Source organism: Hermetia illucens, chromosome 1, assembly GCF_905115235.1.
Source record: "Hermetia illucens chromosome 1, iHerIll2.2.curated.20191125, whole genome shotgun sequence".
NCBI lineage: Eukaryota > Metazoa > Arthropoda > Insecta > Diptera > Stratiomyidae > Hermetia > Hermetia illucens.
The window spans coordinates 48918128-48933766 of NC_051849.1; the positions used below are offsets into that span (position 1 = coordinate 48918128).

Genomic DNA, 15639 nt, shown 5'->3' on the forward strand with positions numbered 1-15639 from the left:
GTCTCACGACAGGTGCCTACGTAAGACACCATGGGCTTCACACCCGATGTATCCTCGGTAGTACCCTTCCTTGATTTTTCCATGTGCACATACACAGTTATTTATGTTAAAGTAACTAATAAAAGTGTCCAGATAATTGAGTGGTTAGAGCACAAGGTTATCGTACGGAAGGTCGCGGTTCAAATGTCACTGGTGGCAGTAGGATTTGTATCGTGATTTGACGTTGGGTACTAGTTGCCTCAGCTCTGAATGAGTATCTAAATCAAATCAGAATAATAATCTCGGACGAGCGCAATGCTGACCACATTGCCCCCTACAGGGTACTATAATCCTGTAATGTACCGTTACGATCTTGATAAAATGGGGTAACGCACTTCAAGTCCCTGATCGAATTGAATTGTTGTGCAGTTAATTGAAGCTAATAAATGATTGTATACAGATCTTCTCCAATTGGAATGAGATTCGCAGTTGACAATTTTTTTCGAAAGCCAGGTTTTGTTTGAAACCCTATTAAAATCGGTTTACTGTCTGTCCATCTATTTATCAGTATTTTTTTTGGTTGGGGAAAATCTATGAGGGATATGCATTTGGGTCGAGGGCATGCATGCCGTACTCTTATCGATTAAAACCTCCCATATTTCGCCACACTCTCTTCACGGGACCACTATTCTGGTTTCGCTTCGCGACGCTATTTAGTCGCTAACGACTCACCACAGACGAAGATGAATTAGACGGTACTGTTCTATGCAGTGCTAATTACAGTAGCTTTGCTTCTATAACTCCCTTCACCTTCTGCGGCCTTTAGCTGCTCGTGTATCCGCTTCTCTGTTGCAATTACCACGATATCACTTACAAAGTTTTCCACCATTAAGAGGCGGCCCTAACTTGTATTTTTGAATCTTCGGCAGGGGAAGGAAACGTGTTCTGCATCTGTGGTTGCACTTTTAGATGTAGGACAATTGACCGATTTATCCAAACCAAATTTATTGGAGGTGCTCGCTTTACCCCCTTGCTCAAGAACTAAATCATATCATATTTCGTATCACCATGGTTTTCACATACTTATATTCACGATGTTCGCCAACCATTTTTCGGCTACTCCAATTCTGTTTTTCACACAACCAATGACTTTATTCGCTCAGATTAATCGCCTAGGCTCGCTTCCTTCTTTGAAATAATAAAAACTTCTTTTTCTTATTCGCTAGTGTAGATTTTTATTTTGCAAATAGCGATATTTCGGGAACCACTTGTTCCCTTCATCAGTGCTTTCTTCTTCCCCTATAGGCAGCTTGTCTCATCGGTTCAAATATCCACACGAGACGCAGCATGTTCAGAGAGAGCAGATATTCAGCCTAAAACTTTCTGCGTTTTTTAGGATGTTTATCGCTTGTGCCATGCATAAAAGAGCAGAACTGACAACTCGTGATAAAGGTAATCGTTGTTTGCGTTTTGGAATACCTATATTTGAAAAAATCGTTGCTAATGTTGCACTGACAATCACTGCTTTCTGCCCAATAAAATTTAAACGGGATTTAAAGCACAGCTAGTCAAAAGTTACTTCCAGGTAGTTCAGTGATAGCTAAAAGCAAGCAATACGTGCGCCGATGCGAATTTGAACCATTTTCTTTTTTCGCCGCGAAGTTTTCATACAGATCCCGACGTCAACGGCTTGTTTGGTACTGGGTAGCTCCGCCTTCTTTGCAATGCCTTCTACTGTCGTCAGTTCACATACCGGTGTTAGATCAGCTGCATTCTCATCACCACCTTCCACATCTTCAACTTTTCTCGGTAGAGACGGAGGGGCAAGTTTTTTTCCTTTGTGGCAAAAGTTTTCTTGTGCCATACCTTCCGCTTTCTTTTTCTAGAAAGTTTAAGCGAAAATGACACGGACAAACTAGCCGTAATCAAGTTTCCATTTTCTCCCATTATTAGAGCTGTTCTGCTCTCCTTTCTAGCTGATCATGCCATAGGCATTAAGTTCAAGCTTTCGACTTAAGTGGGGAGCTTGTCTTCCACAGATATCTCCTCTGTAAAAACATGAATGAAACCGCTAAGGTGCATCCCTCGGGTACGACTTGATTGCCCAAAATCGCGGTTGGTTTCGTAGTCTTTGACTTCTTAGCATTTAGAAAGTCAATATCCGCTGTTTTTATGTTTTGAAGACTTTGAAACTGAAACGTGGTGTCGAGTGCATGTTCGGCATCGGCTGGCTGCTGGAAGTTGACGTACGCGTAGCCCAGGGACCAGCGGGTGCCCAAGCCGCGGCAGACGCGAATCGACAGCACGAGCCCCGTCGTCGAGAACTTCCCGAAAAGCATCGCTTCCGTGATGTCCTCGTGCAAGTCGCTGACATACAGTGACGCCATTTGATAGTTGGGTCCCGCCGCAGGATTCACTTTCGCACTAGCTCCCGCAGTTCACTTTCCTCCAGATGAGAACTCCGATGGTGACTTCACGACGACTGATCACAGCCCCTGTACTCCTCACTCCTCGCAAACTTCTGGAACGGCGACAATGACGACGCGGCTGGCTCCAAAGATACGGCTGCTGGAGAAAACTTGGCCAAATCATTTAAACAATGCTTATATCGGCGTCTGTACCTATAAGTAACCACATTTTTGAACTTCAGTCAGACATAGACATGCGTTTTGATGGAAATGAAAAATGGACCGAGAACTTTGAGATCTCCGCTTGGATGGATTCACGAAGTTAATCCACCGTTTAACTGCGCGTGTCTCCCCTTGCAGCTCTGCGAGCTGACTCAGCAGTTACTGAACCAATTGTGTTAACCGTGTTTCGGCTACTGAAGGCGATGGTGTTTGTATGGCTGACGTTGCTTCCATGATGCATGTTGTCGAGAAAAGTGCAGCGTAGCGACGGAGGCACTGAAAGGGTTTCTCGTCACCCGTGAAAGTGCTCTCCATGAGCTACCTTGTTTTCTCCTGCTGAATGGCACACAATTGCTTTATTAATTCCTCGCGTAAGCGGTTACATAGGCTGTTTGCCACGGACTCTGTAATTTTGTAGCAGACTTCGGTGACATATCGCGGTGCCAGCACCGCTACGAATTGCAAATATTGCTGTTGTTGGTCTTTTATGTTATACCTCACAAAAATTGCCTCCACGATGTTAGACCAAAAATAAGTTGTAGAGATTGCAATCTGAAAAACTTGGTACTCAGTTTACCGTGGTCAAAGTCATACTATTGCCTGCAGGCGGGTTGCAGGTTCTCGGCGTTCTCGTTGTCACTGCTTTTGCGTTTACCTTGAACCCGGCACTTTTGAAATAGTCAGGGTAGGTCGATGGCAGAAGTCGAAAGAAAAGCCTTTTATATACATAGGCAATTTAGAAGATATTTTTTTTTCAAAATTGCACGGTCCTAAGTCCACATCCACTTGATGTCGGATCGGACCAAATGAGGAGCAACTTCCCCAGACCCCTCGTTTAGGGCTTAACACCCAAACTTTCAAAATATTAGGCGATGATGGCTTTACGGTTTCATACCAGGGCATAGGCAAATCCTATGCCTTGGGAGCAGCGTGACCGAACCGACTCGGAGATGTTAAGTGCTTCTTTATATAATTCGCAGAACATAACATAACTACGAATTTGATTGGGCATAAATCTGCCAATATTTGAACAAAAGGTGGCCAGAGCTAAACATATTTTTCTTAAGAATTGCGGACCCCGTGTGTTCTGCGAATTATATAAAGGAGCACTTAACATCTGCGAGTCGCTTTGGTCACGCTGATCACTGGGCAAAGGTGAGGCAGCGGGTTTTGTTTACAAAATATTATGTGTAAGAATTCCAAAGGAATATGTTTTAATAAAAACATGATTTTATTGGGTAAACCGTCGTCGCTCGAGTGACAAAGCGATCCTTTGGTATTGTAATATAGAACAGAAATACTTTTCAAGCATTTCAGTGGAAAATGTCGTGCGATAGTTACCCACAATATTACCCTAACGACTTTGTTATATCATGATTTCCGTCGCTTCGGATAATGCAGGACTTCCGGCGAGAATACCATTCACAATCTCAATTCTCTCTTTATATATGGACATACACTCAAGATAGAACCATTCCCGGTAAAAGTAAAAACCATCTGAATTTTCTTTGTCCGAATAAGATCGAAAAATCTAAAATGCATCAAGAATATGAATCTTCATAAAGTAACGTAAAATCCCGGGAAACTTCCCATAGTTGACAACACAGAGCTAAATATCATATAATTATGCATGCGCCACAATCACATGAGACTCCCCAACATTCCACGGCATTTCTCTAGTTGATCAACAAAACCGGTGGCTGGCTAGTGAGATGTGAAGGCCGCCGTTTCCTCCTCTACTTTTCGTCGTGGAATCCGCTCTCTACCCAATGTAAACAAAAGCGAAGAAAAGCATATTTTTAAGAAAAGTTTGCCGACTTCTCAAGTGCGTCGACAGAATAGTGACCGTGGAAAACTATATGTTTGCCCCTATACCCAGTGGCTGGGTAACTATCGTCCAGTGTGGAAAGCCGGAACTCCGGCTAGACATCCAATTTTCATCGTAGTGTATCTTCAGATAGTGTATTTTCATTCATACTCACAGTTTGTTTTGCTTATCTCCTCCATCCGCGGCAAGGTTTTCTCAGTGTCGAAGAGATTTTTTCGCCCATGGACTATCTGGGTACAACCATCCACACATCTTGAAATCGTGAAGACAGAAGATTGTGCCTGTGACAAGATAACAAGGGAATACTTTTCTGTGCAATCGTACATATCTTTGAAGTGGTCTCGTGTCGCCGATTAGAAGATTATTGGCAATTTTCCAAACGAGAAGATATCATTTCCTTAGAAAGATCAAGATTTTGTTTTCGACGAATTGGAATGAAGACAGAAAACCTTGAGAGCACGTGAGTTGTGGAGATTCGGCAGTGGAGTGAATCGCATCCTTTATTGTCCTTGATATGTGCTTTGTGTGCCAAAAGTCGGTATAAGTGTGTTTTTTGTTGAAGTGGTATCTTGCCAACGCGCATAAAACAGGAAATTAATCTCTGGAGAGGATATTGTGCTCGAAGCAGAATTTGGAAATGTTTGCTCCTTAATTGCACCAGAAGAATAATCCGGAACCATGGCGGTTGCCAAGGAAGCTACGAAGCATAATGGTAAGGAGATATTTTATTTATGTATGTACGTTCGATTACATGAATTTCTTGGTGAGATTTTTACTCTTCTTTCATTTTATTATACTTACTCTAATAAAATGTCACTTTTAATGCTTTCTGCTCGAGGTAGGTTTTCTTGGCAAACTCTTTCCCAAAATAATGATATAAGAAAGATTTGAATTGGCAAATCTTCGACATATAATATACATATATAATAGATATATGTTTTTACTAAGTAGCAAGCAAAACTTTATAGCTGGGCTTAGGACGTCATTTTCTTCCTAAACCAATTTTAAATTCTTATTTAATGTCATCATGATCTTCGTTTGAGATATTATACGACCACGGAGCCCCACTAAAGGCGATACGATTTTAAAGAAAAAGAGGGAAAATTATTATGATTCCTTAAGGAATAAGTACATCTTAGATACTTACTGTCACTCGCTTGTGAACTTTGGAGTTAACTAACAGTTGCCACTGCTGAAATTCGATTAAAGTGTAAGAAATCCGTGTATTATTGAAAATTAATTGATGTCGCTTTCTCTTCGATTCCATCGGTGACGATCCTGAATGCTGATACTTCACCGCGAAAGCAAATGTTTCTGCATACACCACAAGAATGATGTGGCGAAAACTGACCATGCGTCTCCACTACCCGGAAAAAATGCGTACCCTAATCTGTTGGTTATTAGATCTGTGACAAGATGGAACTTCGATTCCAAATATTGCCAAAAGATAAGGTTGAACTTTCCAGGGTTTCTATTCAGAAGTGCATCACTCAGCTACGCTGGATGAAGGAGAGGGGATACCATTTTTTTAGCCTTGTAAATTTCAGGACGTATCCGGATAATTAAGTGGTTGGAACACTAAGCTGGCATACAGAAGGTCACGGTTCAAATCTCACTGGTGGCGGTGGGAACCCCCAAAGTCCACCCCATTATTTTCAGTTTTCGGTAAAGGAAACAAATTTCCTTTATCGAAAACTGCACTGTCTGGACGCCCTGGTGAGATTCGTTGAGTGATCTGAAAAAAATTCCGCTGGTTTCTCGTACATTGCATTCATGTCTAGAGTCTGGTGTCTCACTCGGGATGGCATAGTTCTGGTAAATCTTCAGAACTTTATCTTTCACTCCGTCTGCTGGTGGCATTGCAAGTGCTGATTCGAGTCGGTCTACCAATGTCCTGCCTTAGTGAGTCTCGCCGACGTTCCAGATGAATTTACAATAGTTGATCTCTTCGGACACTCAAACGAATCTTCTGACCATGCAATCTGACAGCCGCACGACGAGATACAAGTAGTTCTACTTGCAGCGGCGACATATCAGCACACAGTCGAGAGGCAATCACATCATTGACTTCAGATAGAATTCTCGGAATTGCACGTTCCCTGATGATAGCCGGGATTTCGTCGCTGCGAGTAATAAAGCGGTACTGGTCTGCGACTCACTGGACAGTCACGTCCGCATATTACGGGAAACGCTCGCCGAATCTCTGGTGGAACAAGGGGCGGTAAGGCACACTGTTATTTCGTAGTAGGAGCGGCCGATAAAAAGGTTTATTTCCTCAGCCAACTTCATCAGCTGCGTAAACGAGCCTGCTGAAATGGTCGCCATAGATTGTAGCGAAGCAGCTACCAAGGGCGGAGCCATGCCTCTGGTCGTCGTCGCGCCTAGACATCGAACCGCTGCACGATAAGCGGTTTCGATATCGTGCTGTCCATTACGGGAGCCTGACGCCGTCAGCACGCCAAACGGCCGCCTCCGGTTATTCATACCGGACCTTCAGTTTCTCTTTCCCCTCATTTTTGGATTTGAATTTTATATCTAATCGCCAGGTGTGCCGAAAGATTCCTCAGTGAGTAATCCGCATGACTACAGTGTTCCTGCACTCACCTACCACCAAGCACGCTGCGATTACGGGCACCCATTCAAACTGAAGCTATCCACCTCCCCTTCTTTCACAACCGGGCTTCAGATCGACTACGACGGAGTTTTTGTTCTTATTATTATTGTCTGAGTTGCCACAATCTCGGCAGATCCCCAATTTTACTTAATACTACCACTAAGTGCCAAGCGTTTAGGCTCGGAGGATCCTACCTACTTAAATTATAAAGGGACGCTGATTGTGGTGGTCAGTGATAGGTTAATGGGAGAATCCGCTGAGAACTTTCTGCAATATCGAGCACATATGCAGAATGGTGTATGTCGAGGGAAGCCGTGAGAAATTTAGGTCAACACCTGTAGCTGACATTATTATGGAAACTTGATTCTTTGATTTTCCAAGTCATGGCTCACCGTCTTCTCCACATATTTCCATTCGGTCTTGCTATTAAGGGGGACAGCAATATCAATAATATACGCGGAGCGACCCGTCTTGTCAATTAACACGACATCAGGCTCTCATCAACTAACAGCACGTCAAACACTTAGGCCTGCTTTCTGCATAACGTTTAATACGTTAGCTCTTGTCTTCTGGATAGGTCAATGTGAAGCTTGTTTTCACTTCTTCGCTTTTCAGTTTCTGTGTAAAACAAAACCTTCCTAAATTGGGTTTACTATCAATCTGTCTTTTTGTTTTTATGCCGATGGAATATGAAGAACTCCAAAAGCTACCGCTGGCTCCTGCCATACTTTCATGTGGGACTTTTACCCACTAAAACCACCTTCTTTTCCTTCTACTTTCCGCCCGGGAATCCCATATGATATGACTTCTCGGGGCTGGATCAGAATTTATCCTACGTTCGTGTTAACATGCGTATTTATTACTCGTTCTTTCTCCTCTCCTGTTTAAGCTTTTTATCGATGGCTGCAATCAAATTTCGATGTCGGTCTATATTCTCTTTGATTTTATTATACGTGTCATTGCATTTTCGGGTGTAAAGTGCTCGCCGGTTGTAGCTTCCAATTCAACCCTCTGGCTGCGAATATCGGGCGATGAAATAAAACGCGCTCTGCGTTCTATGTAATATTCAGGCACTTCGGGCAATATGGCGCATAGTAATAAGTACTACTTTCGTCTTATGTTCTGCAAGCTGTAAACCATCAATATCTAATCAGGATTTCATGTCATAGATTGCTTCATTTTCATAAGCCTCTACTTCTTCGAGGAGGTGTTCAACAATCGTCACACCAATGTCATTCGTCAAGCCAATGGAGGCCACACCAGTAGTCAGGTTTAGCGTCAGTACTCCGTTATACATAACAATCCACAAAAGTGGCTCTAGGACGCGGACCCTGGTGGAACTCGACATATTGTTTGGTATAATTTCATTCTTTCATCTGATTCGCAGCACTGAAGCTTATCGATTAGGAAATCGAAAACAATGCGCACCTGGTACTCCAGGATGTCTTAGTTGATTAAGGACTCAAGAATCTTGCCCCATCTCGCAGAATTGAAGGCGTTCTTCACATCGAGTGTCATCACTGCACATCATTTATCCTCGCCAAGAGTGGGGTCTTAGCTGTGTTAGCCACTAGGATATTCGTTGTAGACCCCCCGCCCCCCCATTGGAAAATTCTCTGATTCTCAGAGAGAGCGCCTTCTTATTCTGCAATTGGAAGTAATCTGTTATAAATGATTCTTTCGAATAGTTTGCCGGTATTATTTAGAAGACATATCGGGCTGTAAGATGAAGCTTCACCCAAAGGTTTGTTTGACTTGGGGGCTAATATTAGTTTCTGTCTCTTCCATTGTGTAGGAAATGCTCCTTCTTTATGGCATGTGGTAAACGCCTTAGCAAACATATTTGGCGCTATTTTCACACAATTGTGACCACATTGCCTCCAACAGGGTACTGTAATCCTGTAGTATACCGTCACGCTTTTGACTGAAGTGCTCTGACGCACTTCCAGGCCTTGATCCAATTGGATTGCTGCGCCAATTATTATTGTTTTTATTATGTGCTGCTGCCTGGATTGTGGGCATTGTCTATTTCACTTACACTTCACGCAGAAGAAACAATTGGGTCTTTCTTCGCAGTCTTTTGAAATGTGACCTTTATATTGCTTATACGGTACAGATCGGACTTATCATGTATGCTAATACAGTTTTTGGCCACATGCCCAAACTACGAATACCTGAAACACCTTTTCTGTTCTCGCAGTCGGAAGATGACCTAACCAATCCGGACTTTACTGGCAGTGATTGCTCTTTCGGACGCTTCGAGTGTTAGACTTATGTACGCAGTTTTTATGCCGCCGTATGCCTACTGTAACTGTAGAATACATGTCTTGTGGATTGACTATATTCCCAGCTGAGATCGTAGGGCTTGGTAAATTTCCTCCTTCGCTATAATCTCATCAATAACTACGCGATTTTTACTTAACTTCGCTTCTGCTGTCTCACCCAATAACGACGTGATTTTTTTCGGCAGGCCTTCTGGCTTCTTTTCGCCTGGTTTAAATTCTGCCAATGAGTCCCCTTTTGCCTCTGCCATATGCGGTTCACACTTTACCTAGCTCTGTCAACAAGGTGTTTGTTTTGACCTTGAGCAGAATATCAGTGTATGTAACTTCAATTTTTTTCGTTATTGTTAGCGTATCGAGCCGGCCTCTCTTTTGCAGCTTTTCTACCTTAGTCCAACCTTGAATGCATTTACTGTTTTTCGCTGTAGGAGCTGATAGTCTTTCGTGTTATTGCTTGCTTATTTGCCGTGGAGGCGTTTTCTCTACTTTCTATTTTTGGCTGTGTTGTGGAGATTGCGCTTACCCATTAGACTCTCTCAGTCTTTTACAGAGCTCCGGAGTTTACTTTGTGCCCACTATACGTTGTGCTGATGCATCCATAATAGTGAAGAGGCTGCTCTTAGAAGAGAGTGCTCTGCCGATTTCTGCCGGTTTTTTACCGTCATTACTTTCTTTGAATCCCTCTCGTACTTCAAGATACGCAGCTCTAATAGGATGCACCTGATCTTTCATTGCGTCATGGACATTGTGTCGACAACTGACATACTCTAGACAATTTTCTCTCATCATTCCAAGCTTTGCTGTCCCCTCAGGCTCGCTACTCGCATTATTCACCGAGGCGCGTTGGCTAATTTTGTCACTATTATCAGGCTTCGCTATCAGCGATCGTGTTACTTTATTACTCCTCTTGAATTGGTCGCTGCCAATATTTACCCCTGGCGTCTTCTCGCCGCACCCTTGCTGCTGGGAAGCAGATTGGACACCAAATCTAGTGGAAAGATGGGAACTGTGAACGCTCACACATACAGCGAGTTACATCATTCTGCGTCAAATTTAAGGGGGTTTCCCTATACATTCAAAAGGGGGTGTATTTTTTTTGTTCATCAAATATAGCCATGTGGGGTAATAAATGAAGGGTTACATCTTTCTGAAGCCGGTTTTAGTTTTGATATTTATTGGAAAGGCGGTTAGTGCGGAGGTCGAAAGTGATCACTTCTTTCACAGACCCATTCACAGAAACTACCCAACCCAAAAATCGGAAAAATGAAGGGCTAAGTGGTAGCCCTAGGCCCTGAAGTACCCTCCATACCGATATCTGTTCAAATAAATTTAATAATAGTATATTACTATAATTTTTAGTTATTGACTGCAAAACTCCCCTTAAGTTCAATCACAAAATTGCAGCAATGTCGGTTACAACATTGGTCATGATCTTATCAACTTATTATAGGGCAAAGTTGTCGCTTCTGTGCAAATTCAAGACTTTGAATGTCTGTATCATGCTAAAATGGATGTCCTCATATAATATATGCATACATTACGTGCTAGGTACTAATGGGACAAATGTCACTTTTTATAAAAGAAATACACAAAACCTTTCATACCTGAGGCATGAAGCTTCTGGTTTTCTGACTCGTTTTGTATTGTTACCGAGTTTCCAGCCTTGCGGACGTGTGCCCTATACCTCAAGTCTGCGTATGGCATGTTTGTAGTATTTATCTCCGGAAGCACGATAAGTTGAGTTTCAATTGTTGAGGTGACCAGGTGTTAGTTTAGCTCCGTTCGAATACAGTTACTTCCAACTGCAAATTATCTGATTGACCGGGTTCGCAAATCATCCTGAATTGAGGGACGATGAGGGAAGGTCGCCAATCTAGATTTATAGCCACACACTTACGGCTTTGGTAAACCTAGGATCGATATTTTACCAGTAGTTTGTGCCCTACAATTCCCTGCCCTACAAAGTTAATACTTCTTTCTATGGTTGTAAAGTTTAGTATTGTCTTGACGGTAACAGATAGAGCTTCGTTAAGGATGCCTACTAACCTTGGGGCTCAATTTTGGACAAAAGCTTCACCATGCTTTAAGGGAGTCCTTTCATGTTTATTTCAACGACTTGAACTTACCTCAAGGTTGTGTAGATTATTCTCGCTTAAAAATTGGGGGAAAAGGGAGTTGTTTTTATCCTCCAGCAAATCAGGATTAATAGTCGATGGCGTCTTATGTCATAGGTTATGGTCGGCTTCTTTGGAGTTTTTCAACTTCACTTTTCGAAATTACTGTTTAGTGTACCTTCTTTACCATGTCATTTATCATACGGGCGCTCAAATTTAGGTCGGTTTCTGTTCCACTAGCTGCGATTTCTGGTCCCGCATCAACCTTATCGCATTTTTTTTTTTGTTTTCCTAACATACTTAACACTATTTCTCTGATAAGAAAGGATGTCTAACAGTCATTGCGTGTTACCTTAGGTACCATTTTGAATGCCCTTTCACTTTTTGCATTGGGGGCAGATAAATTATTTTCGTATTTTTAGAATTTCAGTACGGCGGTCTCACTTTATTTTATTTTTACCTTTGTACACAGTGTTCAATTAATGTTCGTTGTGTTATCCCGACCTCAATTTTTACCACTTGCCCAGCTATATTTTGAACATTATAACTCGCTAAATAAGAAAGGAGCATATTCCAGACAGGAAGCTTCATTAGTGCGCGAAAATCTTCGACACTAATTATTTCTTAATTTTGACGTATTAAAAGCAAAACGTGGGCTGTCAAGTGTTATTATCATGGAATTTTCAAGTGAGACAAGTGACTAAAATTTGATGCACAAAAATAAAATCTCCTTGTCCAAGGCCTAAAACCGGACCCATATTGATCATCTCTTCCAATCAATAAATAATGACATTTTCTGCCCCAAGTACAAATGTAGGAGTACTTGCTTATTATCTTCATATAAATATATCCACTCATTTGTCTCCATTCTCTCCACATGAAATCGAATAATCATCATAATCTTCATTTCCCAATTGCCCTATGATTCTTGACATTTGCCCAGTCTGTAATATCACTTATACGGGTAGCCATTTTCTACCATCTTAATGAAAGACATAATAAAACTCAGTATTATTTCGCCGAAAGTCCCAGCAGGGAGTATCCTTCCGTGAGACGGAAGCTAGAAGGCTTTGAACCATTTTCCTGAAAACTCAAGGCAAGAAAATTACTGAGAAGTTCATTTGCGGAAATGGTAAATTGAGGGTCAGGATATTTTTTAATTGCACAAGTTCATTTGGCGAGAAAAGGTCAAATTGGATTTCTAAGTTTGACTTCTGCAGTTAATTATGTGGGTGCTGGCAGAGCTTTTTACCATTTTCCCGAAGGTATTAGCGATTTCAGAAATATATTCTTAATAAGTCGAGAAACCGTAGCGAAAGGTTTCTTCAGATACGGAAAGTCTTCTGGTTTTTTTTGTCAAGCGAGACATTTGGAGGCGTGATTATTCCATTGGTATGCTTGTATGCAACTAATCATTTAGTTGTACACCGTCTTTTGTCACCCGTTTGCACAGTGAATTTACTTTGGAGAGGATAGTGCTGCTGTAAAAGGTCCCTTGAATTGGCATTAACCTCTTATGAAGGAGGAGCTCTCAATTAAAATAGATAAAAAAAAATGAATGGAAAAAAGTAGCTAATTTAATTATTATTTTAGTCAATTCCTCTCTATTTCAAGATTAACCGACGAAAAAATTAAAGGTTCCCTACTTTTGGTCCCCCATCTTACTTCTAATCACTCTCAATAACGCTCAACTGATATGCGGGGGCAAAGGAAGGTATTCCTTCTCAGACACCATCTATTTCCAAGAGATATTAATTTTTATTGGAATGAAATGTTATGAAATGCATTGTTATGCCATAATTGTAATGAACAGGCCCATGGAGAGGATGAGGGGATTTCAATCATGGGGGTGAAGTAGAGAAACTTCAACAAAATTAGAAAAATTATGCAATTTCTAAGAACCTGCACGATTTTCATTCCAGGACGGGTTTGCTTTCCTTACAACGCTGACAATTAGAAACTTTCCCATTGGTTAATCTTTTTTTTCTATTAGCAGAAAAAATCTATGAAAGGACACTCGTTTTTCTGGTGGAAATTGCACGTTTTTTTGACACTCACATCTCACTAAACTACGACCAATCTCACGATCATCGACTTTTCCTTCGTATTCAATGCCAAGCGGATTGTGAAAGTTATTTTATATAATGATTTTCTTGTAATTTTTGTGATACCCCCGGTTCTACGGTATTCAAATCATCTTGTTTTTATATTGTCTTGAGTGGGGCTGCCGGAGAAATTCATTTGGTTGTACTCAGTATTTCTCTTTCTCCTATTATATTCCTTCTCATTTCCAATTTTCTAAATCCCACCACAAATCCACATAAATAATAACACCGATCGACAAAACACATTTTTGAAAAGCTCTTTTGATAATTTTGACAATTTTTTGATGCGCTGAATCTAAAAATGAATTTTGCTTTGCCGTAGCATATCATGTTTTTCCACAAATAGGGTATCTATTTTTTCATTTTTTTCCCCGACAAAGATATAAGATGTGGATATGAGAAATCCTATTTATTAATATATTAAAAATCGTCATCATCAACGGCGCAACAACCGGTATCTAGTCTAGGCCTGCCTTAATAAGGAACTCCAGACATCCCGGTTTCGCGCCGAGGGGCCCCTACGCCGTCGCTCCATCTTAGGCAGGGTCTACCCCGTCTTCTCTTTCTACCATAGATATTGCCCTTATAGACTTTCCGGGTGGGATCATCCTCATCCATACGGATTAAGCGACCCGCCCACCGTAACCTATTGAGCCGATTAAAAATGGTTCTTTCTAACTTGAAGGTGCTTATTAAGGGAAGGTAAGGTTCTTCGTGGTACCTCTTATGAATAGCGTCTGTAATGTCCCTCTGTAGTATCCAGCAGTACTCTGCCATCATTGTTATGCTCCAATTTCCTCGATATGTTGATGGAAAAGCCCAGATGAGATTGAAGAGGTGTACCTTTAGTTCCATGAGGCTCGAAAAGACTGTAGCATTCTTCTATATTTGTGTAATCAGGATCCTTATTGTTCCCGAAAAGCTTCACCACAGCATCCTTAAATTCAAACCATCATTGGTTCTGCAGATCTGCAATCATGTTGGCAAACTGCTAATCCATAAGTAACTTTCTCATATCTGATCCAACAAATCAACTTTCCTTCAATTTCACCTTCGAGAAACTTGGAAACTTTTTTTTAGCCAAGTACGAGTAGCTGAGTGGTTAGAACACAAGGCTGTCGTATGGAAGGTCGCGGTTCAAATCTCACTGGTGGCAGTGGGATTTGTATCGTGATTTGACGTCGGATACCAGTCGACTCAGCTGTGAATGAGTACCTAAGTCAATTCAGGATAATAATCCCGGGCGAGCGCAGTGCTGACCACATTGCCTCCTACAGTGTACTGTAGTGTACAGTTACGGTCTTGAATGACGTGCTCTAATGCACTTCAAGGCCCTGATCCAATATGGATTGTTGCGCCAACGATTATTATTATTATACTTGAAACATTCTCCATCTCTTGGAAGAGATTTGACAAATAGTTGTCTAACTTAAAGATAATTTTTCCCGGAGGTACCAAGTTTTCTCACAGACTAACATATTGTTTTGTCCAACCATAAGCGCACTTGGCTCGCAACTCTCAATCGATCAGCATTTTCTTGGTCTCGACTGTCCCAAAGACTAAAACCAGTCGGAGAACTGGAAGCTCGACGCTTCAGGTATGAAAGGTTTTGTTTGGTTCTGATGTGAGTATATTTGAGTTCAGAACTATTGTGTGTAGCCCGTATATGCATTCAGCTTGACAGACTACCCGCTTTAGCGTGATACTAATATTTAATACTTTGCGATACAGAAAACAGGCAGCTACTGTAACTTTGTTAGTAATAGCATGGTTTTGATCAAACTTGGGGATAACACTGCCCATAACTCTAGGATAAACATACGTGGGCTTCTAGTCAATTTCCCCAAAAATATAGCAATATACTATTATTAAGTTAATTTGAGCAGATGTCGATACGTGATTTTTTGGGTCTGTTAGAGAAATCATCAATTTCGACCCCCTGCACTTCCTGCCTTTTCAACAAATGTCGAAACAAAGTAGTAATCGAGACCTTTCATTTAATACCCAGCATGGCTATATTTGATGAAAAAGAAATTTCCCTTTGCCCGTCAATTACATTACAAGTGGGTCTTTCTCACCTCTTCTGC

At 41.5% G+C, this 15639-nt stretch overlaps 1 protein-coding gene across 4 annotated transcripts in view; it reads left to right on the forward strand.

Annotated features, from left to right (window-relative positions):
• LOC119649168 (rap guanine nucleotide exchange factor 4) overlaps nt 1–15639 on the forward strand; it is a 313803-nt gene that overhangs the window by 131435 nt on the left and 166729 nt on the right. The window contains exon 1 of one of the 4 annotated variants that reach the window (XM_038051217.1): nt 4345–5149. The exons of 2 other annotated variants lie outside the window; for them this stretch is intronic. In XM_038051217.1, the coding sequence (XP_037907145.1) occupies nt 5147–5149 (3 nt within the window). In that variant the 5' untranslated portion in view covers nt 4345–5146. Of the gene's footprint in view, nt 1–4344; nt 5150–15639 lie in introns of those variants that run through there. One more of the 4 variants, XM_038051255.1, reaches the window with a different exon arrangement.